Source organism: Melospiza melodia, chromosome W, assembly GCF_035770615.1.
Source record: "Melospiza melodia melodia isolate bMelMel2 chromosome W, bMelMel2.pri, whole genome shotgun sequence".
Taxonomy (NCBI): Eukaryota; Metazoa; Chordata; class Aves; order Passeriformes; family Passerellidae; genus Melospiza; species Melospiza melodia.
In genome coordinates, this window is record NC_086225.1 from 58,752,108 (window position 1) to 58,779,604 (window position 27,497).

The window sequence follows — 27,497 nt, forward strand, 5'->3', positions numbered from 1 at the left end:
CACGGACACACAGACATGTCCCTGTCCATTCTCCCACGTGCGTAGCTGCGTGCACACGCGTACACCAGCATTTGTGCACAGATGTGAACACAAGCATTCCCGGACTCGCATACCAGCACATGCAGCGGCTGCCCTGTGCCCTGTCCCCCGGGCTGAGCCCCTTGAGGGCTGCCCGTACCTGGGGTGGCCTCACCACCTCCTGCATGTACTCGTGTGCCGCCCCAGGCCTGTGCCTAGCGGCTGGAGCTGGGAACAGCCGGTGCCGGGGGGATGAGCCCTGCAGGCGCTGCCAGGAGCAGGCAGTCACCTCCAGCGAGCTGGAGATCAGGCTCCTGCTGAGGGCAGCGCAGATTTGCCCGCCCTGCCCCGGCCCTGCCACTCCAGGCTAAATGTGGGAGCTCTGGTCTAACAGTGCTGCCTAAGGCAGCTCACTCCTGCACCAGCAGCACTTCAGTGGGCTGGGCGCCCATCCTGTGCCAGTCCCAAGCCACCTCCCAGTCCCACTTGTCTCTGCCAGCCCTGACACTTTTTTTGGAATCTCATTAATCATTTGTTTGGTGATTCTGACTGTACTTTCTTCTCTGACCCTTTAAACTGTGAAAATGCTGATCATATATCTGCTGACAAATTTAATTAGGTCCTTTAAAGCACCAGATGCTTTCGGTAAGATTTTTGGGATGTCCCAAGCACATTTTAATTCAAAGGTCAAAATCCTTAGGCTTGTTTATTGTGGTGTTTCATAGATAGGACAATTCAGTCTGTAAAGCAACACAACAGTGTGGAGAGAGCCCCCAGATTTATACCAGTGCAGAGAGAAATGCATTGAGCCTCACAAACCTCAGGCTGGTTGAGCTGAGCTGGTGACTATTTTATATACTTTATCTTTACATAAAGACCTCCTAAAATACCCCACTCGTCTTTCCACATAGATAATTTGATGCTGTGGGGCCGTGTGAGAGCAGAATCCCAAGAGGAAGAAATCAGATCTGAAGTCTTGGTGGTTTTCGGCAAAATAGCTCTGATGCTTGAGGGACCTGCTGGAGATAGGTTCTGTCCACTAAAGAAATTACTTGTTGGATGAGAGCCGTTTAATGCACTAGAACATCCTCTGGAAAGAGCAAGGAAGGTCAGAACTTGTAAACTCTGCGTTTCCTAGGTAAGAAGGAAATGAGCAAGAAAAAAAAAGCGTATTTTCTTAATGCTACAGTGGGGAAGAAAATGGATAACAGGTTTTCAAGCAAGGGGAGGGGAGGGGAGAGAGAAAAGACAGAGAGAAGAGGAAGGAAGCAAGCAAGGAAAGAAGGAAAAGAGAAAGAAAGGAGGTAAATCATACTTAGTGAATTTGTTAATTTAAAATTATTATTTTTACTTGATTGGCTAGAGGCAGAAAGAGAGAGAGAGAGAAAGAGACTTATAAACCTGTAGGAAGGTGCTACATGTATTAATTTCCAAATTTAATTTCCAGGCTAGCTCTTGGAGAACTTACAAAGCCATTAATTTTCTAGAATTCCTTGGGAGTAGCAGCCTGCATGTCCCCTAGGCACAGGCAGATTTAACATTAGTGAGAACTATGGCTTTCCTTAGGTTTAGGTGCCCCACCCTGGCATAACCTTCCACATTTAGCCTTCGTTGGAGACAACTCCCAGAACCAGTGTGGGGAGCTGCTTTTGGCCCTGCGCCGGCACCGCCAGCCCCAGAATTTGGCACAGAGAGCAGACAAGCAGAGAGCCACTGCTGTCCCTTGGTGTTTGAAGTGCTTTGAGAGGCTGGGGAGTGAAAGCAGACTGGAGAAGCCTGCATTGCCCCAGAGCAGAGCTCACTGAGAGCCACCAAGCCTTATTTCCTCCAAGCCCCCACTCAGTGTATATGACAACAGTTTTGGCCCAAGCTGTTGAGTTACATGCTTCACTTTTTGCCTTTTGCTACACTTAATACTGAGAGGATTCTAAAAATCAAGGTTTTGCAGCAAATGTCAATATCTGAGCGCTGTGTTTGCCTCAAGATGCTTGAAACAGACATGTTCTTATAGGAAATATGTATGTTTATTTCTGAAAGCAGGATTAAATGAGTGGTTACCTCTATGTGATGTATCAGAAGTACGATTTTGTTCAAACATACACATTTAATAGCATTTCAGTCATGTGGAAAAAATGGAAAAAGGCACATTTGTTTTCCAATATTAATTGTTTTAAAGCCATTTTTTCCATGGGGGAAAAAGTTATGTTAAAAACTGAGGATCAATTCTAACTTTGTTCTAGGCAGTCCCAGCAGGTAAAATTTTACTCTCCCCTCAGGGTTTTAAGTCTCTCTCTCATCACTTTTCTATATTTACATTGAATGCTCTAGAGCTAAGGGCTTCCCTCTGCCTGCTCTCCCTCTGCATCCCCAGCAACACAAGACTGAAGTTACAGCCTTTGGGCAGTGGTGGCTCTTCTACATCATGGAACATTTCTGCTCAGCTGCCTGTTTCATCTCAGTGAAGGTGGCTTGTGCCTTCTCTTTGATGGCATCCATGTCCATATTCTGGATGTTCTGCAGCTGGCCCAGGATAGAGTCCTTGTCTTCTTCCTCCTCCTGATCTTCTGCCACCATCTTCTGAAGGTCTTCTGGCAATCCCACATCATCTCCAGCCATCTGTATTTGATTCTCATCCAATTCACTCTAAAGCAGGGAACAAAACCAGCAGATGAGATTATTTCTGCTCTCCCAGGATCTACCAGTGAGCCTCTTGTTTTGTTCTTTTTTAGGTTTTTAGGGAGAACCGAAACGTGTACAGATTTTTCAGTCAATTTTTTGTGTGCAACTTGTGAATTCCCGGCCTCAATAAGCCTCCACGAAAGTTCTAAGATTTTTTGGGCAATGCCAATTATATTTCTTTGAGGGGCTTCAGCACTGTCAAAACTGAAGCCCTCAGTGTCACTTGCCATTTTAGAAACCTTTGCCATGCTGATGGTGCAGGGATTCCATTCCAAGTTATTTGTAGCCCCCAAAACCATGCTGCAGGACACTAGTGAGCCTATCAGCTGCTGTGCTGTGCCTGTCAGGTTCTGCTCAATGAAACAAGGGCTTTAGAAGAGCTGAGGTACCATTTCCTTATTCAGTTGTTGGGTGGGGTAGGTGGGGGGAGTTTTAGGTGTCAGCACTAAACTGAAGCCTTCTGGAAGAAAGATGCATTAAACTTCAGAATGAATCACTAGAAAAAGGGCCCCCCACCTTCCCAAACCATGTCTGAACTCAGTCTAGGTCTTTGGTTGGCCTCTCTGAGTTGTGATGAGGAGCAGGGGCTGCCTGGCACATAATCAGTGTTGCAGCGCTGGCAAGTGGGGTAATAGGAGGACTTGGACAACAAAAGAGAGAAGGGAGGTTGGTTGTGAGTCTGAGAAAGCAAAAGGAGACGGGAGAAGAAACTAGTTAAGCAATTAAAAGGGCTGAGATGCAGTAAGCACTACACACACTTGCTTCCTGCCTGCCCACTGAAACACTCCATCAGTGGGATTATGTCAATTTTTCAAACAATGGTGATTTTGTTCACATTTTCTGGTGGATTCTGATGGATCCACAGCTCAGAAGAACAGGATATTTCGACACAGTTCACACATCAAAGATAAGCATTAATGCCTCATTACATCTCCAAAATTAACCATGACAGCAGCAAAGGCCTGATATGAATAAGCAGCAATGCTGTCAGCAGGAGGTGTTTTTTAGAGTGAGGGGTCTGGGTTTTGCATGAATGAAAGGACAAATGAATGCAAGAACATACATGAGCAATGTCTGCGTTGTTGCAGGCCACAGCAAGGACAGGCAGGCTGGGGGTGGTCAGCTGCATAACCACTATTTATGGTTCCATATTTCCACGCTTTCTGTTTGCAATGACCGTACTTCCCTTTAATCTGATTTCCCCCCATATCTCCTGTGAAACTGTAGGGAGCTCTAGCAGGATTGTTACTGCTATGTGGATAAAATGGGTGAGGATATCTCCTCACCTTTTTGATAAGGGTTGCTGGAGTCAGATCTGTGGGAGCTAGAAACAAGCTCCTGAACAGAAGAGGTATTTTTTATTAATTGTGTAGCAGGAAAAATGGTTTTAAGCTTTTATTCAGCAACTATCAGAGGAGTTAGCCCTTTTGAAATCCTCACCAGCAGCAGTAGAGGATGATAAAAAAATGTTAATTACTGAACAATTGTCCCTAAACAGACAATCACACATGTTCTCTCCTTTAGAATTATTTCCAACTTAAGGCATCATCACTGAACACTGCTGTAGTGATTCACATCTTTGTCAATGTGAACAATTGTCTGGCATGTTCTTGCACCAAAGCCCACTGTCCTATGGAAGTCTGGGACGTGATGTGCAACAGTTTGGGGCTTCAAAGTGTTCTCTCACCAAAAACAAATATACTGAGATATCGTCTAAAGCAGTACAATTCTGCCCAAGCCACCTGCCTCTACCCACTTGGCATTTAGCTTCAATGGGCCTAAAATGAGCTTCAACAGGGTGGGGCTGCTCAACAAGAAACAAAGAAGCACATGATGCACGTACGGCCTCTTCGCTTCCTTCCAACATTTGAGCATTTGATTCCTGTTTACTTGGATTTGAAATGGAAAAGCGAACACAGAACCAATGTCTATTTCACTAAATTAAATGTGCCTGGCGCTGGTCTCTTGCCCCAAGGCCAGCTGGCCTGGGAAAACCCACGGGGATGCTATTGAACTCTGCTGCCCTCCCAAACAGGGTGGTCCCATCTAACTGCCATTGGGAACGCCTGTCCCAGCTCCCAAACTGGCCGTGGGAACGGCCTGGGAGAGTGCCCAGGCCAAAACTGGGTCAGACATTATTCTGACAATTCAGCAGCATTGGCGGTGGAGTCTGAGTGCACGGTAATATTTTTTGACCCTGATTATGCCTCTGATGTAGCCAGTCCCAGATCTGTTTTGCTATAGATGCAAGAGAGCTCTTTACATATACAACGATACACAGGTAGGTGTGAGCAGAAAACTGCCTAAATACCTGCTTTGTTACAGTTTGACACTAAAGCCCTCTGCCCAAATTAAGGTGCAAGGGTCCAGTTCAAGCATACCAACTTTATTTTGTAGCACTAAGTGTGTACAGAAATGAGAAAAAATGTGAATGTGAGAAGGATTAAGATAGTGCAAGCAGGACATGGTCACCATCTGACCACCACAGGGGAAATTACTTCTCTGGCTCCCACAAGTAAAGGATACAGTTCAACATTAGACAGTTCCATGTCCCCTGGGCAGGAAAAGCAATGTCCCTCAGGGGAGACACAGTCTGTGCCCACAGGAGCAGCCATGTCCCTCGGGGAGGCAGCTTCTGTCGCTGAAAGTTTTGTCAAGGCCCTCCACGAGGCAAGAAGAGCAATCAAAGTTTGGTATTGTTTGTTTAATGGCACTTTCGTTTCTCTGAACAACGATGTTAAAGTCTTCTGTGCAACTTAAGGAGCAAAGAAGACCAAATGCTGGTTCAACGCTGCTTATATGAAGTCTGATTGTAAACCAAAAAGATCAAAGCTCACAGACTCATCCACAAGGGAGCCAAACTCTTTTCCAGCATCCCTATGTGATGTACTGCTTTCCTTGTGCCTGACTTATCCTGCCGTAACATTTGCCTATGGTTATGTGCAGAGGTCCTTAGGTAGCTGACTCCAGACCTTATCCTGGGATTCATCACCTGTCATGCACCAGTAACATCCAAAATCAGAGTTCACCTTGCCTTGACCTGCAGGTGGACTTAAATTAGCAATACAGCAGCAACACCATCCTTTTGCAATTGAAGGGCTGCAAGTCCCTTGCAAGTAGCTACAGGGAGCCAGATGTTGGAACCAGCAGCTTTCCTGCCCAGGAACACCCTCAGAGAAGCCAGAGACCACAGCCTGGAGCACAGAGCTGGGGAGTGGGGCTGCTCCCTACTGGCCCCTGCCTTGGGACTCCTCTTTCCACAGCTCACCATCAGCTCATGCCCCTGTGTTTAGACCTTGCAGAAATTAATTGATTCCTGAATCCCGGCTCAGGAAAAAGGCAGCAAGTGGATAAGAGAGTTTGGTGAGTTTAAAAAAAAATTATTGTTAAAATACTAATGTCTATGATTATATAGTTTTAAAAATGTTTTATATATATGTGAGGCACTGAATACACCAAAGATGAAAAAGTTGTCCATAGATCCAGTGTCTCATGGCCAAAAACATCTTTCTGATGACAAACCTAAGTTGACAACTCTGTTAATAGGATTAGGTTCATTAAGGGTCTACTTTCTCTTACAAATCTGGCCCAGATAGCATGGAGCTTTAGATTTTACATGGCAAAGGGGGGCCCTGCTTAGTCCTGAATTTCATGCTTTTACTTAAAATGCTTGCTAGTGATTGATACTGGTGATATTCAGTGTTTCTAGACCATACTAGGCTACCTGAAATTACTTTCAACTTCCAAAATATTTAGTGCATTATCACAAGCCTGAGAGCATTTGCTGCCAGTGTGTTGTGTTACAGCACTGAATTGTTTTACAGGGACACATTAGCATGCATGTAGAAGTTTCATTTTCTTCCTGCTATAACATGTTTTCATAAGGGCTGATGAAAACCAAGAAATGCTATATAGGGAGAAACAAATGCAGGAAAACGTGTCCTGCAATATTGCTTTCTGGCTTAGAGCTACTCTCCTACCTTGGAGACAAATATTCTACTGTTATTACTGAAATATGGCCCCAGAGAGTACTTGGTACATGCCAAAGCAAAGATCCTCCTGGAGATGGGTCAGAGCACCCCTGCAGACTCCAGTGTCTCTGAGTGCTCAGCCAAGGGGGCTGGTGCCTGGACACCATCTCCAGCTGCAAAAAGCACTGCTAGGGGGAGAATTTGAAAACCAGAGACACCCAGCTCCACTGGTGTTTAGCTGAGAGCTGGACACTCGAGTATCCTGGAGCTTTCCAAAGCAGCCCCTCTTGCAGCTGCAAGCTCTGGCAGCCCATGCCTCCAAAAGGAAAGCAAGGCCTAATGATATTTTACTCCTCAGCTGCTAATTAAAATGCTGGTGTTTAGAGACTTAGGCCTCCAATCCAATCAATCACTTAAAATCTTGGACTTAATTTTTTTGCATAATTAATCTTTCTGTAATTAAACTCACCCTCAGGGTATGTTGCCCAGCTACAGCACCAGAGGAACCAGGCTCTTAGGGGTGGAATACATCTTACCTGAGTTCAGATGTCACCTGTCTTCCCTCTGGAAGCCACACAGCCACCGGGAGGTGACCCAACTCCACTTTGAATGCTTATTTAAAAGTTTGGCTAGATGAGGCTACAGGTGCTGGTTTCTTTCTGTGTATGATGAGTCCCTAAATGACTGGTTTGGATTTTTTACATTTTTTAGCAGCTAAATTTACAGGAGAGAGATTCTTTACCTTTCTCCATTTTAATTAATCAAAAAGCATGGGAAAGTACTGATCAGAAAATGAGTGGTAATGACTCAGAGCTGGCAGGTGAGTAATACAAATAAACTTTCAAATTTCTAAGAAGCACATATCCTTGAGGGGTATAAATGAAATATGCCAACATCTTCCCAGTAGTGACAGATCAGAGCAAATGTGTGATCCAAACCCCTGGAAAGAGTACTCTGTCCTGTATTACCTCACTGTTCCCCATGGCAGAAGCCTACAAAATTACACAATAATTAAAAAATTATTTGAAATATGTTGCTTGAAGCTTTTACTTTCAATATTTTGGTTTTCCTGAAAATATTTGACAGTGCCAAGATCACTAAAGAAAAAAGAATGGGCAGTTTAAAATTGGTTGAAATTTGGCCTCTGGACTAGAAGAGCTCATGAGCTACAGGCTTACCTTGGGCAGTCTGTACTTTTCTCTCAGGTGAACCCTCAGAACAGCTCGCTCTGCTTTTTTCTGTGCAAATGCTGCATCTCTTTCCATCCTGGAAATCAGAAAAAAATGTTCCCTCAAGATGCTAATAAAAACAATCTTTTGAACTAAACCAGTTGCTTGGCTGCAAAAAGCTGCACATGGGAGTTATTCCCCAAGATAAGTAACTTGTCCAAAGGCAAAAAGGGAGCAATAGCAATAAAGTGATGCCAAAGGGCCACACTTCCTGTGCTTCTGTTACTGTGAATTTTCCTCGTCTTTCTTTGTGCATTATTTGTTTCATAAGAGCAATGAATTCTGAAGCTTCCCTGTATGGAAGAGCACTGACTTAATCTGTGATTTTATAAAATGTTTTCCTTAGATTTAAGAACTGGTCTGCACCATTTTTTATTTTGGATTACATATGCATTTATTTGCAAAATGTGTCTCCTCAAAGATTTTTGGTAACATATTTCAATATAGGTATTCTGGCATGTAAAAGCTACTTCCAAAATGAAATACTACTTTTCCTCTGCTTCCAAAATGAGCATTTGGATTTCTCTCCCTCTAAGAACAAAACCCCCACAAACAAATGTAAAATCTGAGAAGTTCCCAAAGCCTGGTTGGTTACTGGTTCTAAACTGCCTGAGCACAAGTTCAGCAGGGCATATTTACCCTTCTGGTCTCCACTCCTGCACAGCTGAGCACTGGGCAAAATCCGTGGGGCCTTGGAACAGGAGCATGCTCTGCCCATGTCAGAGCCTTCTGACACAGCACCACACCTCATCCAGAGATGATCTTTTCTCTCGGTTTCTAACTGTCCTGTGGGGGTATTCCTGCCCGGCTTCCTCAGTACAGTTCAGCAGGGATAGGACACATGCCTCGCTTAAAACAGTACACAAGTAATTCTTTTCCCAGGCATTTCCCTGTCCCAGGAATCCTGTGCTTCTTCTCAGTCTCCCTAAAGCAGCTTCCTGCCAGCAGGTGGTCATTTCTCTTTTAGATATCACTTGACAAAAGGCAGAGCAAAACATTCTGTACTTTTTTTCCAGACCAAAGGAGACCTCTTCAGGGCTTCCTGATTGAAATGTCTGATGCTAAATACAGACCTGGATACCTCAAATTCCATCAGTCATTAACCTGGCACCTATAATCATCTTACAAGAAGGATTTACACAACCATTATGTAATTGACCATTAGAGGAACAGATGCATTTGAGATTTAAAAGTCAATCGTTTTATTTATAATTATGCATGCTTTGAACCCCTACACACGCCAAGTCTTCCATTTTACTTGTTTTCATAAACACAGCAATTGATAAAGATTGTCTTTACAGACAAAATTGAGACTTAATTTTAAAGTTTTAAAGTTCTGCTTTATTTAGTAGATTTTAGAAAAAAAAATAAACCATCTTAAACCTTTGCTCAAGATAAATGAGCACTCGGTACTTTTTCTGGTCTGCCATAATAAATGTGGACAATGAAATATTACATATTGAAAGTGTACTCCACGTGGAGTTCTAGAACAAATCATATACATTAGAGAATTAAATCCTGCACTACAAGCATCTTGGAAAATGTTTCTAGATAAAGTAACATCACCTAGGAACGAGTCCAGCATATCAAGCTGTGGAGGGAGCAGGAAAGCATAGGAGAGAGTTACAAGATGGGGGACAGGGGGGGCAGGAAGAGGAAATGTAATATTTTACCATTTCCAGCTGGGGAACTTTTATTTTGGAAAGTCTTTCTAGCAAAGATTCATCTACTTTAAAAAAAATATTGAAGAGCAGCATGTTTGGCTTTTTCTTGGGTTATTTTTTTGTGCACAAAGTTACCAAGAATCAGCCCCATACTCATAATAAGGGAACAGGTACTCACTTCTCCTCAACCATTTGCTTTTGATATTCCTCATACTCCTCTCTGGTCATTCCTGCAGCTGCTGCTGGATCAGAAGGGGTGCTTTCTTCTTTGCTTTCGTCCCCTCCACCTCCAAGTCCCAAATTCTTTACCTGGTTGCTCAACATACTTTTCATTAGAAAGGCCATCTTCTCAAAAAAAGGAGAAAAAAAGAAAAAAAAAAAAAAAAAAAAAAGAAAAAAAAGGAGCTATAAGAAAACAACTCCAAGAAAGCCAAACAGAAAATGTTTTCAAACACAACAGTTGTAAGCGAGAGAGTTTCTACAGCCACATCAGCTCTTCAAGGGCACAGTGCTAGTGAAACGTGAATGCCAAAACCAGTTTGTCAGCCATAATCTGGATTAAAGAAAGAACTCCTTAATATATAGAGGCAGATGGTTCAGATTACTCCAAAAAAATCATTAGATGCAACTACCTACTTTTTCCATTAATACTTTAAGCTAATTGTACACACACACACACAAAAATCAATTGTAGTGTGCAATAGCATTTTGACATCTTCAGTCTTGAAGTTTGCTCTCACTTTCACAGAGATCACAACATTCCCTGGATCTGAATTTAAAACCTGCTTGACTCAATAGCCATAAGAAAACAGCAAAATTCAGGCTACTGAGCTGAAAGCCCTCAGATCTGAGATTTGAAAACTTGAATTCTTCACTAAGCCAAACCCCTTATTCTTTTTATCCATTAATATTTTATCCCACTGGACAGAAATATTTTGTGTGGTTTTTCTTCAGCCCCTCTTCCTATGGTTGGTTTATCTTGCAGATGAATGAGGCATCACTGTTATGTTTGCTTTATTTCAAGAAAGTAACCCCAAAGAAAGCAAGTCAGATCTTCCTAGTGTACTTCCTTCTGGGTTTCTGTCTGTTCTTCCCCAGGCTGTCTCTAGACCTCTGCTTTGGTGCTGCATAAAGCACCTGCTGTTTGTAATCCTAACTGCTGATGAAGGGTGAATAAATCTGAATCTGTATGCCAGAAAACAGTGTGGATTCCTTTTGGGTCTAGATTGTTTCTGTTGGTCCTTATCTTCCTAACCTTTAGTCACATCATTGCCCTCACCAGCTCTACTCAGGTGAAGATTTCCAGGATCTGCTACCTAGGTCATAGTCTATTTTGAGAAAGAAAATCACCTGCTAGGTTTCCAAAGTTCATGAGTTTGGGTTTTGAGCATTTATCCTACTGCAATGACTGCACGTGCCTTAATGCAACATTCTGGAATTTTGATTATCTAAATGGTTCTCCCAGCAGTCTCATAATTTCGATGAGAACTGAGAGATGGGAGGATTCCAATTTGCCTAATGCCTTAATCTATATTACAGCCTTTCTAATTAAAGCAGACCTATTACTATTAAAAAAATAGAGCAAAAACAAAACATCACGAAAAAAAGCCACCAAAAAAACCCCCAAAACCAAACCAAACCAAAAAACCTCAAAGCAAAACAACAAGAAAAAAACCACCACAGGACATTCTGAAATCCAGGATTATTAGTGACTAAACAAGAAACACTTTTTGAAACTATCACTCAGAATTGTGAATTCCAAGTAACAACTACTTCATCATTATTTAAAATTCTCCTAGCTGGAACTTCGTAAACACTGATTTTTCCAGTGTTAGGTCTCAAGGGTCTTCTCCAAGTGTATGGAAAGTGGTACCTGTTAAACTTTGTGCTGTTGGTCTGAACTGAACAGAAGCTTCCCTGACTTTGCTGTAGGCTTTGATCCCTCTAGAAATGTTTCTAACATAATTTTGTGCCTAGAACTGATGCTTTCACAGGATTGAGAAAGGCGAGGACTGGCTTGGGGAGAGACTGCTAAGAGGTCTTGCCCTCCAGCTCTCAAATTCACAATCAGCAAAAGGCTTTCCCCTGTTGAGATCAAAGATAACAAAGAGGGCTTCAAAAGCTGCTGGGCCTATTGGCACTGAAAACACAGGAGAGACTGGTGACAAAAGGCACAGCTCACCCCAGAGTGATTCTGTCCCAGGCAGGTGCTCTATTGCAGTTCAGAAACTTACTGCTTTTTGTTGATGGCAGCAACCCCAGGCTTCATGAGAACATACAAAACAGCCGCTAATTAAGCACACATGCTGCCACTTCCTTTGCTTAAATCTATGTCTTTTCCTTCTAGTTTAAGCAAAATCAAAATTAAAGACTGTTCCTCTTTTATCTGATGAAAGTGGGCGATATATAAAAGCCTGTGTTCCACACCCAAGGAACACACAGACCTCTGACCCCTGCACAGAATTCAGTCTTGAAACAGGCAAATTCCAGAGGCCAGCCCAAAAATGACTCCAAACTCCAAATCTTTTCTAGATTCTTTGTTCCTACCAGTCACATAATGCAAAAATACTTATGTGTTCTTGAAAGAACCAGGACTCTGCCCCTACTTCATCCCTCTACCAAGAGGATGTAGCCTTTTCTAGCAGCTGAACCATCAGAAATAAGTGTTTTAGGGTTTTGTCACCTAGAATAGATTGAATTCAAGATTCCTGTCCTCCACTTGCTAAAAAACTTGCCCCTGGCTGGGAAAAAGTCACAGAGGGAATTCAGACTCAAAATGCCATTAACTCCCCAGTGTTAGGTAGAACTAAACCCAGATCTCTAAGTGTTCTGACTCTGAACTGAGGGTAAAGAATACTTCAAATACACTTGCTTAGATTTCATGCACATGTACCAAATGAAAAGAAAAAGGCTTACTAAAAATATGCACCTTTATTCAAATAAGGTTATCTCTGAACTCCAAGTAGCAATTTACATCAGTCAGAAACAAACATGAAACTGTCAGCCGTTTGAATTTAAAATAATAAAAAGAAAAAAGTTGACTTTTTTTGGTGTTACAGTCATCGATCATTGAGAAAGGTCAGATTTTCTTCCCACAGAAGTTACAAACCAGAGCAATTAATTTACAAACCGTAAACCAGGTCATTTACAAACCATATTGCGCATTTGACTTGTGAAAGGTTCAGGGGTGACCATGTGTTTAATAAACCCCCACCGGTGCAATCCCATTATTTTGTCATTGCCAAATATTTGCACTTATTACCCACGATTCAAATATAACCTGTTCTCCCTAATACTGTCCAACTGCATTCTGCGTCTTTTCCTCCTAGCTGTGAAACCTTTCTGGATAAGAATCAAACACATTGTCACTGCTGAAAGACACCTAGCAGGAGGCTACATTGACTGAAAAATATTCTCAGAATCCTAATTTGTTGCTATCACTTCAAGAACAGACAGGACCAAAGTTGAGCTGGGCAGCTGGGAGTTTTCTTTTGATCCAGTGAGTTATGGAAGCTCCAAGGGAGTCAGCCATGAGATGAATCATGAAGCAAAGTCCCCAGTTCTGTGGTGTCCCATATCAGACCTTCTGTTCCCTACCACAGAAGTTTTCTCATGGCGTGTGCAAGCCACGTCTGACCCAGCAGGCTCCTCCTGAAAACAGAAGGCTCCAGGCTTCCTTCTAGACATCGCCCCAAGCTGCCCTTCTTTCTAACCAAACAAACACAAGAAGGGGCTGCTCCAGCTTTAAATCAAAAGAATGGGTGGGTAAATTCACAGTAACAAAAATCCAGGCTCATTCCAATGGACACATCAGAACTGCCCCTCATTCTGCCAGATATATATCAAAATACTTTCTGCATAAGGGGTTTTGCAAAGCCTGCTGTGACAGGAGTTCTGTTTGGATGTTGCGTTGATGCAAGAAGGTCTGCAACTGAACGGAAACACCACTGTACAATTTCAGAACCATTTAAGAAAATATAGTAAGTTTCATTACAAGAGTCCGGGTTGTAATAGCTTAGACTCAAGGCACCTGGAAATATTTGCTGGTGTTGAAAGAACCGAAGAGATAAATTCCAGTGGGTTATTCTGCTTTATCTGAAAAGTTGTTTATTCATTGATTAGCCTGAGGCAGTAGTTTTTCTCATTAGTACAGCAAAATCTGCTCAAATTTAGAAATGAATCTATAAAGCTATACTGCTTGGAGTATCCTCCATACTGCAGATGTGTTAATTGGTGTGTAGCCAGTGTCATTTTCTTAGTATACACAGACATTCGCTTTTTGGACACTGTACTTGAAGTAACAAAATATATTGCATAGATTTATCATTTTTCCAAACTGACAGGCACGATACTGAAGTGTTCTTCATTACAGTGAATTTGGCAGCACGTGTTGCACTCCAAGGGAGCAGACTGCAGAAATGCAATAGGAGTAGTCACATCACAGATCATTTTTTGCAGATTCAGATAAACAGATTAACAGTTCTAAGTGAAATATCCTGATGCATTTGTGTATTTTATAGAATTTAGGAAATCACAGAAATACTTATTCTAATTCTACATACAACTCAAGGACAAAGTTACCACAGATATGTAAACAAGGCAAAATCAATTAATTTCACATTCCTAAGTTGGGCCCTCTGCTTTTTTTCTTTCTTTCCTGAAGCAAATGTTCACTTGATAAGCAGTATCAAAAACACATGTTCAGTCTTATGCTTTTGATATCCAAACAGGAATTGACACAAAACACTGGTTCTACAGATTAACAAACATGTCTGAAGCAAGTTGGTAAAGAAATGGGTTAACACTCAATAGCTGCAGTTTACAATACTCACCATGTCAAGATTTAAACCAAAGTATCTGTACTTGATACACGAAAGACACAAGACAGATTTAGAAAAGTAAAGACAAGTTCACACACTAAATACATCCTTGATACAATCAGACTGGAAGATGGATAAACCAATCACCTTTGTTGGGAAAGTTCCACAAATCTCCCAAAAAAATTACAGACAGACTTGAAACCATGAAAAAAGAAATCAGCCCCACAACGTACTTGAAGAAACTACTTTATCACATTTTTTTCTCACTGCCCAAAATCAAACTGCAAAACAGGGAGAGAAGCTTTTCTTTGCATGTTCTGTATAATTGGTTTTTTACATCAAGTATCAAGAGTATATCAAAAGGCCTGTCTTTGTGTCCACATATTAAAAAGGGTTTAAATAAGAATTAACTAAAATATTCCTATACTGATAAATCCAAGTGGTAAACAAATAAAATGTCTATAATAAATTTTTACCTGCTAAAAAAACCCAAATCCCACAGAAGAATGGTTCTTTGAGGTCTGGGATTTTTTACCTTCTTTTTATTTATTTTTTTTTTAACTGCTATGTCAGGACACTTAGTAGCAAGTTTTCTGCACAAATCATCCATCTGCAATTCACACTCTGAACAAACACCAAGCCTGGGTGTTTCAACTCCTCCTCTGGAATCTTAACAAAAGCAGAGGAATGGGGAGTTTGCCTTTCAGTATTTGTGAAAAAGTCAGCTGAAAACACAGACAGGGTGCACAGTCTTACCCCATCCAGCATTTGCTCCCTGTTTTTAGCATCAACACTTTCAATGGGAACTCATTTTATTTAACAAAATTCAATAATTTATAATATTGAAGTATATCCAACACTAAAATTTCCCTCATTTACAGAAGCGTAGAATTTTCTGTGCATACAGACTGGTGTTATGTACACACAAACGGAAAGGGTCATCAAAAGAACTTTTTGGCTGCTGCTTCTTGTTGGCTCCTGAAAGAAAAGGCAGAAAATAATTCTTCAAGTCTTTTTAATTTGAAACTAGCTAACTGCTTTACATTTTCATTTATTTGAAGATTAGGAGATTCCAATCCTTATTAATAGAGACTTAGAGAAAATATAAGTCATATCACAAAAACAGAATATTTTTTTTCCATTCACAAAGACACAGGTAGCATCACTGTACTTCCAATTTTGCATCAGACACAAAAGGAAAAAAAACAAACAACCCCACGTGAACAAACAAACTGACTTTTAAAATACTGAGAAGCTTCAGAAAATGTTCAAGAGTATCTGATTTGCCTAAATATCAGGGAAAGAATTGACTTTAAGTGGGATTTCCTTTTACCCTCTGGCACAGATCATTAGTTTTCTTAGTGGATACAGACACTGTGGATCAACCACGTCCAGGTGCTGGAATTACAAAGAACTGCAGGGGACCAGCTCCTTGTTTGTCTTGGAAATCATCATTCCAGCTCATGGCAAAACCACTACCAAGCATGGAGGTTGTCCTTTTCATCAATGCGAATAGAATTCAACATTATGACATCACAAGGAGGGGGAAGAGAAGAGAAAGACCGTCCCAGTGAAAAGAAAAAAGAAAAGAAAAAAGCAAAGCAAAGCAAAGAAAAGGACACAACAGTCAGGTTGAACCAGGTCAGGTTCCCACTTGATACATGGTGGGTGAATCGGGATAGAATAAACCAAACTTCATTATGATAATTCAGCATTTCCAGTGGGTTCTGGAAATGGTAAATTTTGCATTCTCAGAGGTTTTGAAGGCCTGACCAGTTTAAATCCCAAGTGACCCTATCTGAATTCAGCGTGGACCCCATTTGGAGCAGAAGATTGAACTGGAGACCTCCCAAGGTCTCTTCCAATCGGAATGATTGCTTGCTTTAACAAGATTAACACAATTATACCATTCCAATGACATTATCAGTCAGCAGTTCTAAAACTATTTGCCCTGCTGTCTTTAAGCCACACGAGACTTACCTATACATTACATAACCAATGAATAACACAGTTTGCACTGCCACAAATATGAAGAAATGCATTGTAGATAAGCAGGATGGAAACGGTGGCAACTCTGGACACTTTTGTTTCTCACCAGATGGCTAAAAACCAAGAAAAGAGCAAACAAGACATCCCATCAGAAGACTCAAAAAACAAGGGCTTTGCAATGTGATGTAAAAATCAGAGATGATGGAGAGAAACTACAGTACTCTGAAAAAATAATCTTACTACTCATCTCACTCTCCCCTCCCACCTTTACACTTCTCAGACAAATTGCCTGATGTTAAATTGAGGCTTACATGGGAAAGAATCCATAAATACGGTAAATTAATCAAGGACCTTCTACAGATCATAAGCTAATTCAGCTTAACTGCTACCTAGGCTAGACTAAGGTACTGCTGAATGTGAACACAGTCTTTTTTTTTTGCATTAAGAAGCCTTAAGCAGAGCCTGCCTGAGTTTTCCCTGATTAAAGCTCTCCCTTGTGTGCAGAAGCACCACAGAATCTCCTCTGTACAGAGCTGTTAAGTAGGGGGGGGAAACACAAAAAAAAAGCACCTAGAAAACCTAATTGCTTGACCTTGTTTCCACAGGAAATTAGACTAAAAATCATGCTCTTTGTGCAAAACTTCTCATCAAGACCCAGATCATGCAGTTAGGTCAAGGCAGCATAGTTTTAGTGAAGCAGCTTAATGAAGGATTAATTGCTCCCTAAATTGCATGCTGGCTCTCCCTAGCTTTTCACTAAGAGCCAGAGAAAGCTGTGTTACACTCACACTCACACTCCCAGCACAGAAATTACCGTGTTGCGCTGCACTAAGTGCTCTATGTCCCTCTTCACTACGTGAAGGTGTTCTTTGATGTCATTGAAGTGCTGGGTTGTTTCATAGACTCCTGCAGAGCCAGGGTGCTGGGCCCCACTGATGGACCTCAGAGCATCAGTCACAGAACTTCTGAAACAAGACAAACAACAAACCAGCTTTCGTCACACGCCAGCTTTTCTACAAACAGCACCTACTCTGGACAGCTTTTAGCTCATTTGAATTAGGCTGAAATACATAATTGCACCAAAAGGCAGCAAGTGCTACTAGCTTTCAAGAATACCTCTCAAGAAATAATCCTTTAGCCAAACTACGATTTTTAAAAATCGCTCATTGTGCAGACAGCTGCCAATTGCAGAGTGCCCCATCTCTCAGTCACGCTGAGAATAAGAACTAGCAAATATTCTGTTGCCAGACATCTGCTTTGCCTGCCTGACTGCTGAGGGCTACAGAACAAGAGTTCTGCCTCAGGCGCTGGCCAGGGCTCTAGGATCAGCAGAGTTTAATGCAATCTTTGCAGAAACCCAAAAGCTGTTTGAAAAACAAATAAATAAATAAATAAAATCAGTCATGTAAGAAATAAAAACAAGGAAGAGGCTTTAGGGATAAGAAAAGATTTAGATACATCCTTGTTTCGTGATTACCATTTATACGAGGAACTCAATTCCCATATGCATTGTCAAAATACTTAATATTATCTTATTGTGAATTCATTTTCCTTCTACAACAAATGAAATTAAATCCAGAAAAACTTGAGGTTTCATATCTAATTTGGTTTGAAGTAAACTAGTCAATGAAAGAAAAAAACCTTAATCTCTAATCAATATGTTTATATAATTTTCCCCCACTGTGCTGTTTCTTTTGAGTTGCAAAGAGGATTATTCTACAGCCAAAATATTTATCATGTGAATGATAATCTCTTCATTATTAACAGAACAGACAATCAAAATGTATGCCTCTGGATTTCTGTTTAATTTACTTAAAACTTTCCATTTGGTTGAGATGGAAGCACACTTCAACGCTTTCATGGAGCACTCCTAACTCTCTGTAGAGTGGTCAGCAATTTTTCATTTACCTGGACTTGCAATTAGTGTGATAATGATAATTTTAGAAGTAAATTTCCCACTGGAAGGTTTTACCTTAAATAACCTGTCATGTCCACTGCCTCATGCCCACTGCCAGTAATTCAGTCTTTCCACACAGCTCACAGTGTTATAACACAAGTGGGACACTCCCTTGGTTCTTCTCCCTCCTAACAGAACCGTCTCTACATAAAGAACAGAAATCTGCACACCCACCTTCCCCCAGACCAATCCAGACTTTGTTAAAAGCAAAATAACTTCCCTTAATAGACACGCCTGTATCAAATTGAATTTCTATTGACTTTTGCATTAATAACACCCTGCTGACAGTTTCTATTGTAGGAAGATGCAAGATTCTTCTGTAATCAGGTGATTAAGAAATCCACAATCTTGCCAAGAAAATTACTTGGCCCCTAAGTCCTTTTCCTGCGGGATGACAAGCGATGCACAGAGGGGCTGTTTATTTCTCTCTCTAAATAAAGCATTTCTTTAATCTAAGAAAAGTATTAAGATGATGTTACGCAAACTGTGAGCTGGTAAGTAGTCACTAAAAGGGCAGACTGCCAATGTTAACAAGAAAATCTAATTTGCTTGCAAGGTATAAAGATTTGTCAAGAATATTAACATAAAAGCTTCTGTGGAAGAACAAGTGCAAAAATGGAAGCACTCTAATCTTTATTCTACAAAAAACTGACCTACTTAGATAAATCACAGGAGCTGCCCTTAAACTAATATGGGAGTGGGGGAAGCACAACTGAAGGAATTGTTTTTCTCCTTATTTTTTTAAATACAAGGTAAGTAATGCTATGTTTGAGCTGCGGCAAATGAAGGGCTAAACCAGGTTAAAGCCATTCCTGATTAAGACAGCAACAGTAAAACATCTTAAAGGGAGTACTGAGACACCCCCATCAAACACAAGCATCTTCACAAATCTATTTCAGCAGTATAGCACGTTCAAGATAAGGGGTTTACTTCATTGTTTTTAAAGGGGCTGAACTAAGCTGTTGAATTTCATTATATAGATAATGGAATTTCATTATAAAAAAGAGACAAATTATGGCTCTTAGCAATCGTTGGGGCATGAACTGACTTTATTACAGAAATTAAATATATGCAGGGAGTCTTCACTAAGGAACTGACACAAACGTCAAGTTTGTCAATACTGTCTCACTGAAATACTGTCTCTCACAGAGGATTTAAATAGAAATCATAAAATTCAAACCACAGCCATAATATTTGGAAGGTGTTTACCTCATTTCCTTTACTTGTCTAATGACCTCTTCTTGGGTTTTCACAACTGTCTCTATCTCTTGCTGGAAAACCTGGTAGGGGCAGGGGGGAAAAAAGATCAACATATCTTGGAAAAAAAAAATTAATCCCACAGCTGGAATCAGGCTGGGCTCTGAATCACCATGGGGTTTATTTACCTGTCCCTGCTGACCTGGAGACCCAGCTCCTCTTTTGGCAATCTCTTCTGTGACTGCAGAGACATATTTCCTCTGCTCATCCAGAATCATGTCCAGCTGTCTGTTAAGCTGTTTGATTTCCAGGTGAATTCGATTCTGCCCCTCAAAGATTTGCCTCAGTTCACGATCACTCACAGTTTCAAAAACATCATCTGCTGCTAAGAAAAAACACAGGGGCTTTTTAAACATGTGCACATCCCTCACAAGTTGCATTGGATCATTCTCCTTGCTCCCTTAACATATTCACATCCATCTACCTTCTCCTACAACTTCACCATCCCAACGTCCACAAGACTCTGTGGCAAAGGGATTATTTCTTATCAAAGAAAGGCTGAACCATATCTCAAAAATGCAGATCAAAATAACCTATAGGACCTTTAGAACATAATGTCATAATGTATCACTGTGCAATAAAGATGACAACCTGAAATTTCACCTCTAGATGCCCAAAGTACATTCCCAGTGTATTTGCAGTCACATACAGCTATTAAAATCCACAGAAGTAACAAATGGCTTCCATTATATTTTCAAAAAATCGGGTTCTTGTCTGCCCAGCATTAGGCAAGCATTAAAAAGCTTTTCCATGGTAAGCACATGTTCCAAGATATGCACAGGCCACCTTTAAAAAAGTTTTCTATGAATGTGCAGAAACAGACCAAAAAGATGTCCTTTAAATAATGAAAAAGGCCATGCTGTCTTAACCACCACCTTACAGAGATGCATGACCTCCTCTCCCTTCTGTTGTTCATAATTCCCACCATGTTTCCAGTCATTCATTTTGTTCTCAATACAGGCACCACCAGGATAACTTTAGAAACAGGAAACAAATTACAGTAAAGATTTTAAAATAATGTAAGTAACATCAGTGGGAGCCTAGCAAGATCAGCCAGAGTATCCCTCATTCAGAACATCCTGGAAAACAAATGTTTTCCTGGACAACTGAAAAATAGCTCAAATAACTTACCTGGCTGTCCTTGCACATCAGGATGTTCCCTTTGAAATTCTTCCTTCTTCTTATCCAATTCTTGCTGGAAGTGTTCAAACTCTTCTTGATACTTCTCTTTATCTTTCTGAGGGATTTCTGCATCTGGTGTTGGCTTTAAAACATTATCAGAAGGAAGGGCACGTGTGAGATTTTTTCATGTTCTTCCCCACTCTTAACACAACTGACTCTCCTGGTCAGATTTCAGAAGTGAACACCTAACAAAGTTACTGCAGCACATTCTACATTCAACTGAAGTGAAAAATCACACATTCCCATGTAGATCCAATAGAAAATTTTCCCAAAACAAAATTAAAACAAGTTTAACAAGCATAAATGCTTTTTAGCAGTATGGAATCATCCTAGAAGTAAGGAAAGTTGAAAGTGAGAACAGATATTTGCCCACTTCCAAAAGAAAATGTACTTTATAATACTGCATGGTTTGATTTAACATCATGAGTTTTGTTGCTTCAGTGGTGCTTCCAGAATTCTGGTCTTGAGAACATTAATGACAATATTACTGAAACATTACAATACTAGTTTAATTTTTCTAAACCACATGACAGCACAGCCACATGTCAAAATTGTGAGACAGGAATGCCACGTATGACTTAAGAGGAAATACCATAATTTGGTGCTGCACATACAATAATATGTACAATAAAATATTTTACTAATCATGCATAAAAATTCTTACTGCTTCCTTCCCAGGTTCAGTCAACTGGAAGGTCAGAAATGACAGCACATCATGGTCATCTGTATTCAACAAACAAACAAAAAACCACCTTACAAATGTGTCTAACTCCCAAGCCAACCTTCCACTTGCAAAGGATCTTCAAAAAACTGCATCCTCACAAGTGTTTGTGCAGTGGGGAATGAGAATCTACAGGGGCTTTGTCAGGAAAAAATGAAAATTCTTTAGCTGCAGCAAGGAAAAGTCCAAAGCATGTAAGTAATTGGGGACTGTAAGAGGGTTCATTACATCCCCATGGTCAAAAATTAGTGGATCAACATGAGTAGTTAAAACACAACCACCCAACCAAACTTTCTTGCAAGCCTTACAAGTCCCCACAGCATTTGCCATAATTTTTAACGTTTTCTACCTGCAAGTCCCCCTGTGGCTGCAGATATTCCAAAATACCCTTGTGATGGCAACACCATATCTTCCACTTTGGCACAAAACTCGTAGTCCTCTTTATCCGGAGTAAAGCCATTATTAATTAATACCTAAAAGGACAAACACTTATGATTTTCACCACATTTTTGTGTTAATTTTTTTGTCAGTTCGCAGTAATGCTCACAAAATACAACTTTATTGGGTAACTCAGCTCATAAAAAACTACTTATGTTTGAAAGAGACATTTTACCAACATTTTACATAAGCATTCTATTTGCAAAAGTCCACATCCTAAGAAGGTTCTGGGCAACACAGAACTGATCTACACCAGTCATCCCTTGCAGTTGTGACTCAAAGCTGAAGGAAATTCTGCAGATGCATCCCCAGAGAAAGAGAGAACTGCTAAGTTTAGCAGCCACATCTGGGACACGGAGCTCCCGGAGGAGGCATCAGGCCCCAGGTGAGAACAGAGCAGCCTGGGAGGCTGAAGTTTAACTTTCATTCAGGAGTGACATGCAGCTTTACCCATGACAACACAGTACAAGGTCTGCCCTCTTCCAGGTACAGTCATGTTCACTTTTAGCGAAACTTCTACTACAAAATGATAGCTCTGCACTTTATGGCTGCTACCTGTGAATATATGAACAGCACCTTTCCAGAAGGGATCAGGTGCCAACAAACACACACTCTGCAGCTTTCACAACCTGGCACCACATTAGTATTTTTCTTTCCTTACCTAGAAAGAATTCACAATCAGCTAGTATTTAGAGAAGCCTTAAAGACCCCCTTATACCAGTGGGTTTTAGTCTTTAGTCTTGAAAGCCCTACTATTTCTTGGAGGTGAGAAGCCCCAGGTAGAAAATTTAAATCTACTGTTGAAGAGTTTTAGGTTTTTAGTCACATTTCAAGAACCTCTGGTTCAAAAATCAGCTGTAAAACCCTCTGCAACTCTTAGATTACCTTAAGAAATACCAAGCTCAGGAGCAGCTCAATCACCGGTAGCTAAAACAGATCCTGGCTTTGGGACGCCTCTCCAGGCAAGTCCAGAGCAACAGAAGGGTTTGAACATATCATGAGTGTGTTTGCACAACTGCCTCCTAAGTCACATCAGAAAAATCAGCAATACCTGCATTGCAATGCAGCCAAAACGCTGGAACTGACATATTTGTTGCAACTCTGGGAAAATCCAGTGTCACATTTAAGAAGCTGAGAAAAACAAGTAGTTGTGTTATTTGGGACTCACAGTCAGTGTTTTTTGGTAGTAGGTGATCTTGACTCGCACAGGATAGGGCTTGTTCCGAAAGTCCCTCTGACAGGATGCCAGGGCTTGCGTGGATCCATCGCTGTGCAGAAAGGGAGCATCAATAAAACTCTGTGTTATCGTTAATCAGCTGCAACAAAAAAGGGTCTGACTCTCACTAAGCAACCTCAGCACAGTTTTTCAATCTGCAAGCTTTTCCAGGCTGTTCTGCAATTGCACCGAGCTTTCTGCAGGGATCTCCAGTACTGACTGCATGCTGTACTCAGGACACAATGCAGAGGGAATGCAGCAATGGGGAGGTCTGTTTTCTGAGATACATCCTAAGATACAATTTTTAGATATATTCCTGCACCCAGGAAATAACTGCACCAACTGAGCTAGACACCTCTCCTCTCCGAAATCCAGAAAGGTGTCCATTGTGCTGCTGATAAAGAATTGGAAACCAAAATTAATCCAACTAATTTAACAGCAATTTGCTTTCAGTCAGTCACTTCTGCCAATTATTATCTGTGTGTGGAGGACCCCCATAAGCAATAGTCTGTACTGTACCTGTACTCATCTGAGTTCATCCATCCCAAAGGGCATATGCCAATAAAATATCCATCAGTTGCCAATTTCTCTGCTGTTACTGCCAAAGCAGTGTTTTAACAAATAAAAACCCTCAAATGTAAAGGAAACAACAAAGTTTTGTATGAAAGAAGCCTTTATAATGCTTCTCAAAGGGTTTCATGGAACAATTCATCATTCAAAAGCAAGCATTCAGCAATAACGCTGAAAATAAACTTACTTCTGATGGTCATACAGCAGCTTTCCATTGTTGCCTACAACAATCACTCCGGGATTGTTTTTCTAGGGAAAGAAATGGCACACAAATGGATTAGTTTAATGTGAAGGGAAATATCAGCAACATTTGTGAAAGCCTTCTGCTAAAATCAGTCTAAAACATCTACAAGCAAGCCAAAGTTGTGCAGGAAAATCAATAGCACCCAAGCAGACCTACTACGTATTGTTTAAGTTTCAGGATCATTCTGGACAGGAAAATTGAGAATTGAATACAGCAACTGTCATCCTCATCAGCTACAAAATCTTTGCTGCTGAGCTGCCTCAAAGCAGATTTCTCCCAAGAAAAAGAGCATCTCTGAAGACATGCATAGAAATTGGTGTTTCCAGTGGAAGGGAAACCTGACTAATTTTAGCCCTTTAAAGTGAAAGAGGGGAAGAGTAAGAAAACAACATCCTAGTTTCTTCCTCAACAGGCAGGAAATGAATTTGTCATCTTTGCTGCAAGAGTTTCCTTCCAACCAACCTTCCCATCATTGTCAAACGAATCAAAGAAAATTCCAACACCGTTCCATTTATCAGCTGCCCCGAAAACAGGACCTTCCAAGCCTTGCTCTTCTGTAAACCAGATTGCCTATGAAGAAAGCAAAACGTCATAAGTCAAGATTCACTTTTAAAGCACATTTGTTCTTCTCAGTTACATTAAACCGCTCCTACCAATCCATCAGCTCCAATGCGGCCTCTTCCTGTAACTCGAAAGGTCACTTCCACTTCCCAGTATTCAAATATTGATTTGTTTTTTGTCCACACGGAGCCCTTCTGGCTTTTCAAGGAGGTTGTTATACGGATCTGATCTGCACTTGGGATGGCATCTATAAAGAAAACAAGATGTTCTAACTTTCTGCTTAGTAGTACAAAAGAACGACAGGCATACATTCAGAGAGAGATTCATTTCCTTGCATTAAAGAACATTACTTTTAGGGATTAGTTTCTTGAAAAAGAAGGGGGAAAAACTCATCTATAGACAGTTGCCTTCATGTCACTTGCATCATGACGTCAAGTAAAAAAAAAGGTACATTTGAGAATTAAGCAGCAGCAACTAAGTTAAAGTCTGACAAAAACCAAAACCACAGAAGTTACTGCAGAGAAACTGTGCAGATGGAACTGTAAATGCCAACACATTTCACAAGGGGGGACACTCAGGAAAGGCAACGAGCCTTTGGGAGCACCACGGAACCCTTAACCCAGAGCGCACAGAAACAAACGCTCTTCAACCAAGTCCTATTTGCATTTCGAGCTTTGAGACGCCGAAAGCCAGCGGTTTGTGTGGCAGCAGGGCCCGGGCCGAGCTGGAGCGCGGCAGCAGTGACACATCAGCACTTCCCGGCAGCGCCGCCAGAGCCCTCCCCGGGCCCGCGGCCGCCGCACCACGAGCCCATGGGGCCATGGGCGCCTTCGCACCTGCGGGCGGGCCCGGGCACCTCCTCGCCGCCGCCGCATCTCCCCTGCGCCTCCCGTGCCACGTGGAGCCCGAGGGCACGGCCGGCACCCACGGCCAGCTTCGCCCGCGGCTTCTCCCCGAGAGCCCGCGTCCCCCGAGCGGACCCTGCCGCCTCCACCCCGGGAACCCCCGCCCGGCACTTACTGCCCGTGTGCACCCAGAACGGCACCGTGCCATCCGCCTGCACCAGGTGCGGCCCTTTGAAGCTGTACTTGTACTCGAAGCGCCGATGCGGCGCAGCCGCCGCGCCCTCCGTGGCCTGTGCACCGGAGAGCGCCGGGCGGCCGAGGGCGAGCAGGAGGAGCACCAGCGGGGCGAGCGGCGCCGCCATCTTGGCCGAGCTGCGGGGCAATGCACAAGGCCAGCGGGGCGGCCTCTGATTGGCCGAGCGCGGGGGCGGGCACGTGAGGGGCGGGGGGAGAGGCGGGACCGCGGTGAGGGCGGGCCGAGGGCGGGGCTGGGGGCGGGGCTGAGGGCCGGGCACCGGGGCGGGCACCGGGTACCGGGCGCGGGGCACCGGGCGCGATCGAAGCGTGGCCCCGATCCCGGTCCCTCCTGGTGAATTTCCGAGCAGCCCCGGGTCCGAGGGGCCGTGCGCTGTCAGCTGGGGCGCGGGTCAGCCGCGTTCGTGCGGCCTCTCAGGCAGCTGCGAGCCGCTAACGGTGCACAGAATGTCTGAAAGATAAATACGCCGTTCGTTCCCCTCAGTGTTACTTCCTTAGCTAAGACGGCGCATCCACCAGCTCTTTTCGGTTCATTTGCAGAGCAGTGGAAGTCCCGCAGGGAAATGCGCGCTGTTTCTCCCAGCATGCGAGACCAGCCTTCCGCAGTGTGAGCAAGCCCAAGCTCCGGTGGCAGGCCCGCGCCAGCCGTGAGCGGTGACAGCGGCGACAGGTGGGGACAGCCCCGACACTGCCCGCACGGGAAACACGGCCGGTGTCGGCGCGCAGCGTCACACAGCCGGCAGGGCTTGTCGAACCGAGAGTTAAACCAAGCACTGAACCAACAGTTAAGAGCTTCCTTTTCCATTCTCGTCATTTTCAGCCTGTCTCACTGCCTTATTGGAGAAGAAAATGCTTATCAGGAGTGTTTTTCTTTTTCAGTTTCTTTACACCCTTGGGTTTTGTTCTACATTTTTCACACCCATTTGATTCTGACATCCCTTCTTTTCCTCTTAATCTGCAAATATGAGCAATCTAAGACTCACTACGTAGGTTCAGAGCCTGCTAAAAAAGAGGACGACCTTGGAGGCATTTGGGAGAGATTAAGCTATTTTTCTAAAATGGCACACATTTCCTTCAGCGTGGGTGAAAGTAAAACCTTACATTCTCACTTCTTTATCAGCTACACAAAGGAGTAAGCAAATATATGACCAGATGAAACTTGGCAAGCAAAATGTTTCTGAGATAAATTTTAGAATGTCTGCATATAAATATATTGAGGATTCTTGAGCAGTTAACATTTGTTTCTATAGAGAAAGAAGTGCTTGATGTTTTGTTTTGTATAGTGTCTTCCATCCAACAATATTCTAAACCATCCCTGATTTATGAATCTATTTTGCATTTTTTAGAGCGTATGTGTGGGAGATGTCATGGGAATTGGGAGTCTCTTCTTGGCAGCTTTCTAGACACAGAAAACTCAGCAGTTTTTCTGTCCTTTAAAGATCTAGAAAGTAATTTTTTCCAGTAAAATTCTGGAATTACTTCAGGGGATAAAACGGTGTGTGCCTCAGAGGTCCAAGCAGGGCAGCATGAGGCCCTCTCCTGTCTGCTTCCTCCATTTGCCAGTAACCTCAGAATTAATGCCTATGAAATACCAGAACCACACTGAAGGAGACTAGAAAGCCAAAAACTCAAGCCTTGAAACAATTCCCTCTTACCCACTCACCCACACGTGTGAGAGCAGGCTGAAATTTTGCCATTTAGAGGCATTGGCATAGACACTGTCTTAGCAATTGTGCATGGAGGATTTGTAAAACCTCCTTTGAAAATGGAAACTCCTTCAAAAGTCTTCTTCCCAGGCACGGAAAGCTGCCCTCCAATCCGCTGTGACATGCAGGAAAACATCCAGAGACTCTCAAAATTATAGATATTAGCAGATTAGAC

At 42.2% G+C, this 27,497-nt stretch overlaps 2 protein-coding genes across 3 annotated transcripts; both read right to left on the reverse strand.

The window, feature by feature from the left end:
• Positions 1 to 1,390: 1,390 nt before the first annotated feature.
• CPLX4 (complexin 4) lies at positions 1,391 to 9,906 on the reverse strand. The gene is made up of 3 exons (XM_063179500.1): positions 9,740 to 9,906; positions 7,847 to 7,934; positions 1,391 to 2,661 (listed from the first exon to the last, which is right to left on the reverse strand). Exons 1-3 carry the CDS (start codon positions 9,904 to 9,906, stop codon positions 2,434 to 2,436), a joined length of 483 nt encoding a protein of 160 aa, XP_063035570.1. The 3' UTR covers positions 1,391 to 2,433.
• Positions 9,907 to 12,473: 2,567 nt separating this feature from the next.
• On the reverse strand, positions 12,474 to 25,751 carry LMAN1 (lectin, mannose binding 1). 2 transcript variants are annotated; one of them, XM_063179452.1, is made up of 13 exons: positions 25,537 to 25,751; positions 24,609 to 24,763; positions 24,418 to 24,525; positions 23,899 to 23,960; positions 23,094 to 23,193; positions 21,837 to 21,960; positions 21,431 to 21,489; positions 20,716 to 20,848; positions 19,713 to 19,906; positions 19,537 to 19,607; positions 17,185 to 17,335; positions 16,362 to 16,483; positions 12,474 to 15,359 (listed from the first exon to the last, which is right to left on the reverse strand). In XM_063179452.1, the coding sequence occupies exons 1-13, from the start codon at positions 25,721 to 25,723 to the stop codon at positions 15,323 to 15,325; spliced, it is 1,503 nt and encodes a 500-aa protein (XP_063035522.1). In that variant the 5' UTR covers positions 25,724 to 25,751; the 3' UTR covers positions 12,474 to 15,322. The 2 variants fall into 2 exon arrangements, with proteins under 2 accessions (XP_063035522.1, XP_063035521.1); XM_063179451.1 differs by having other exon boundaries at positions 19,713 to 19,909.
• Between the last annotated feature and the right edge of the window lie 1,746 nt (positions 25,752 to 27,497).

Coding starts and splice junctions, on each gene's coding strand:
- LMAN1 (XM_063179451.1), bottom strand. CDS start 25,723: ATGGCGGCGCCGCTCGCCCCGCTGGTGCTCCTCCTGCTCGCCCTCGGC. Junction 21,961..23,093: donor ACTACCAAAAAACACTGACT/GTGAGTCCCAAA, acceptor TTGTCCTTTTAG/GTATTAATTAATAATGGCTT. Junction 20,849..21,430: donor CTGAACCTGGGAAGGAAGCA/GTAAGAATTTTT, acceptor AATGTTTTAAAG/CCAACACCAGATGCAGAAAT.
- CPLX4 (XM_063179500.1), bottom strand. CDS start 9,906: ATGGCCTTTCTAATGAAAAGTATGTTGAGCAACCAGGTAAAGAATTTG. Junction 7,935..9,739: donor AAGCAAATGGTTGAGGAGAA/GTGAGTACCTGT, acceptor TCTGATTTCCAG/GATGGAAAGAGATGCAGCAT. Junction 2,662..7,846: donor AAAAGTACAGACTGCCCAAG/GTAAGCCTGTAG, acceptor TCCCTGCTTTAG/AGTGAATTGGATGAGAATCA.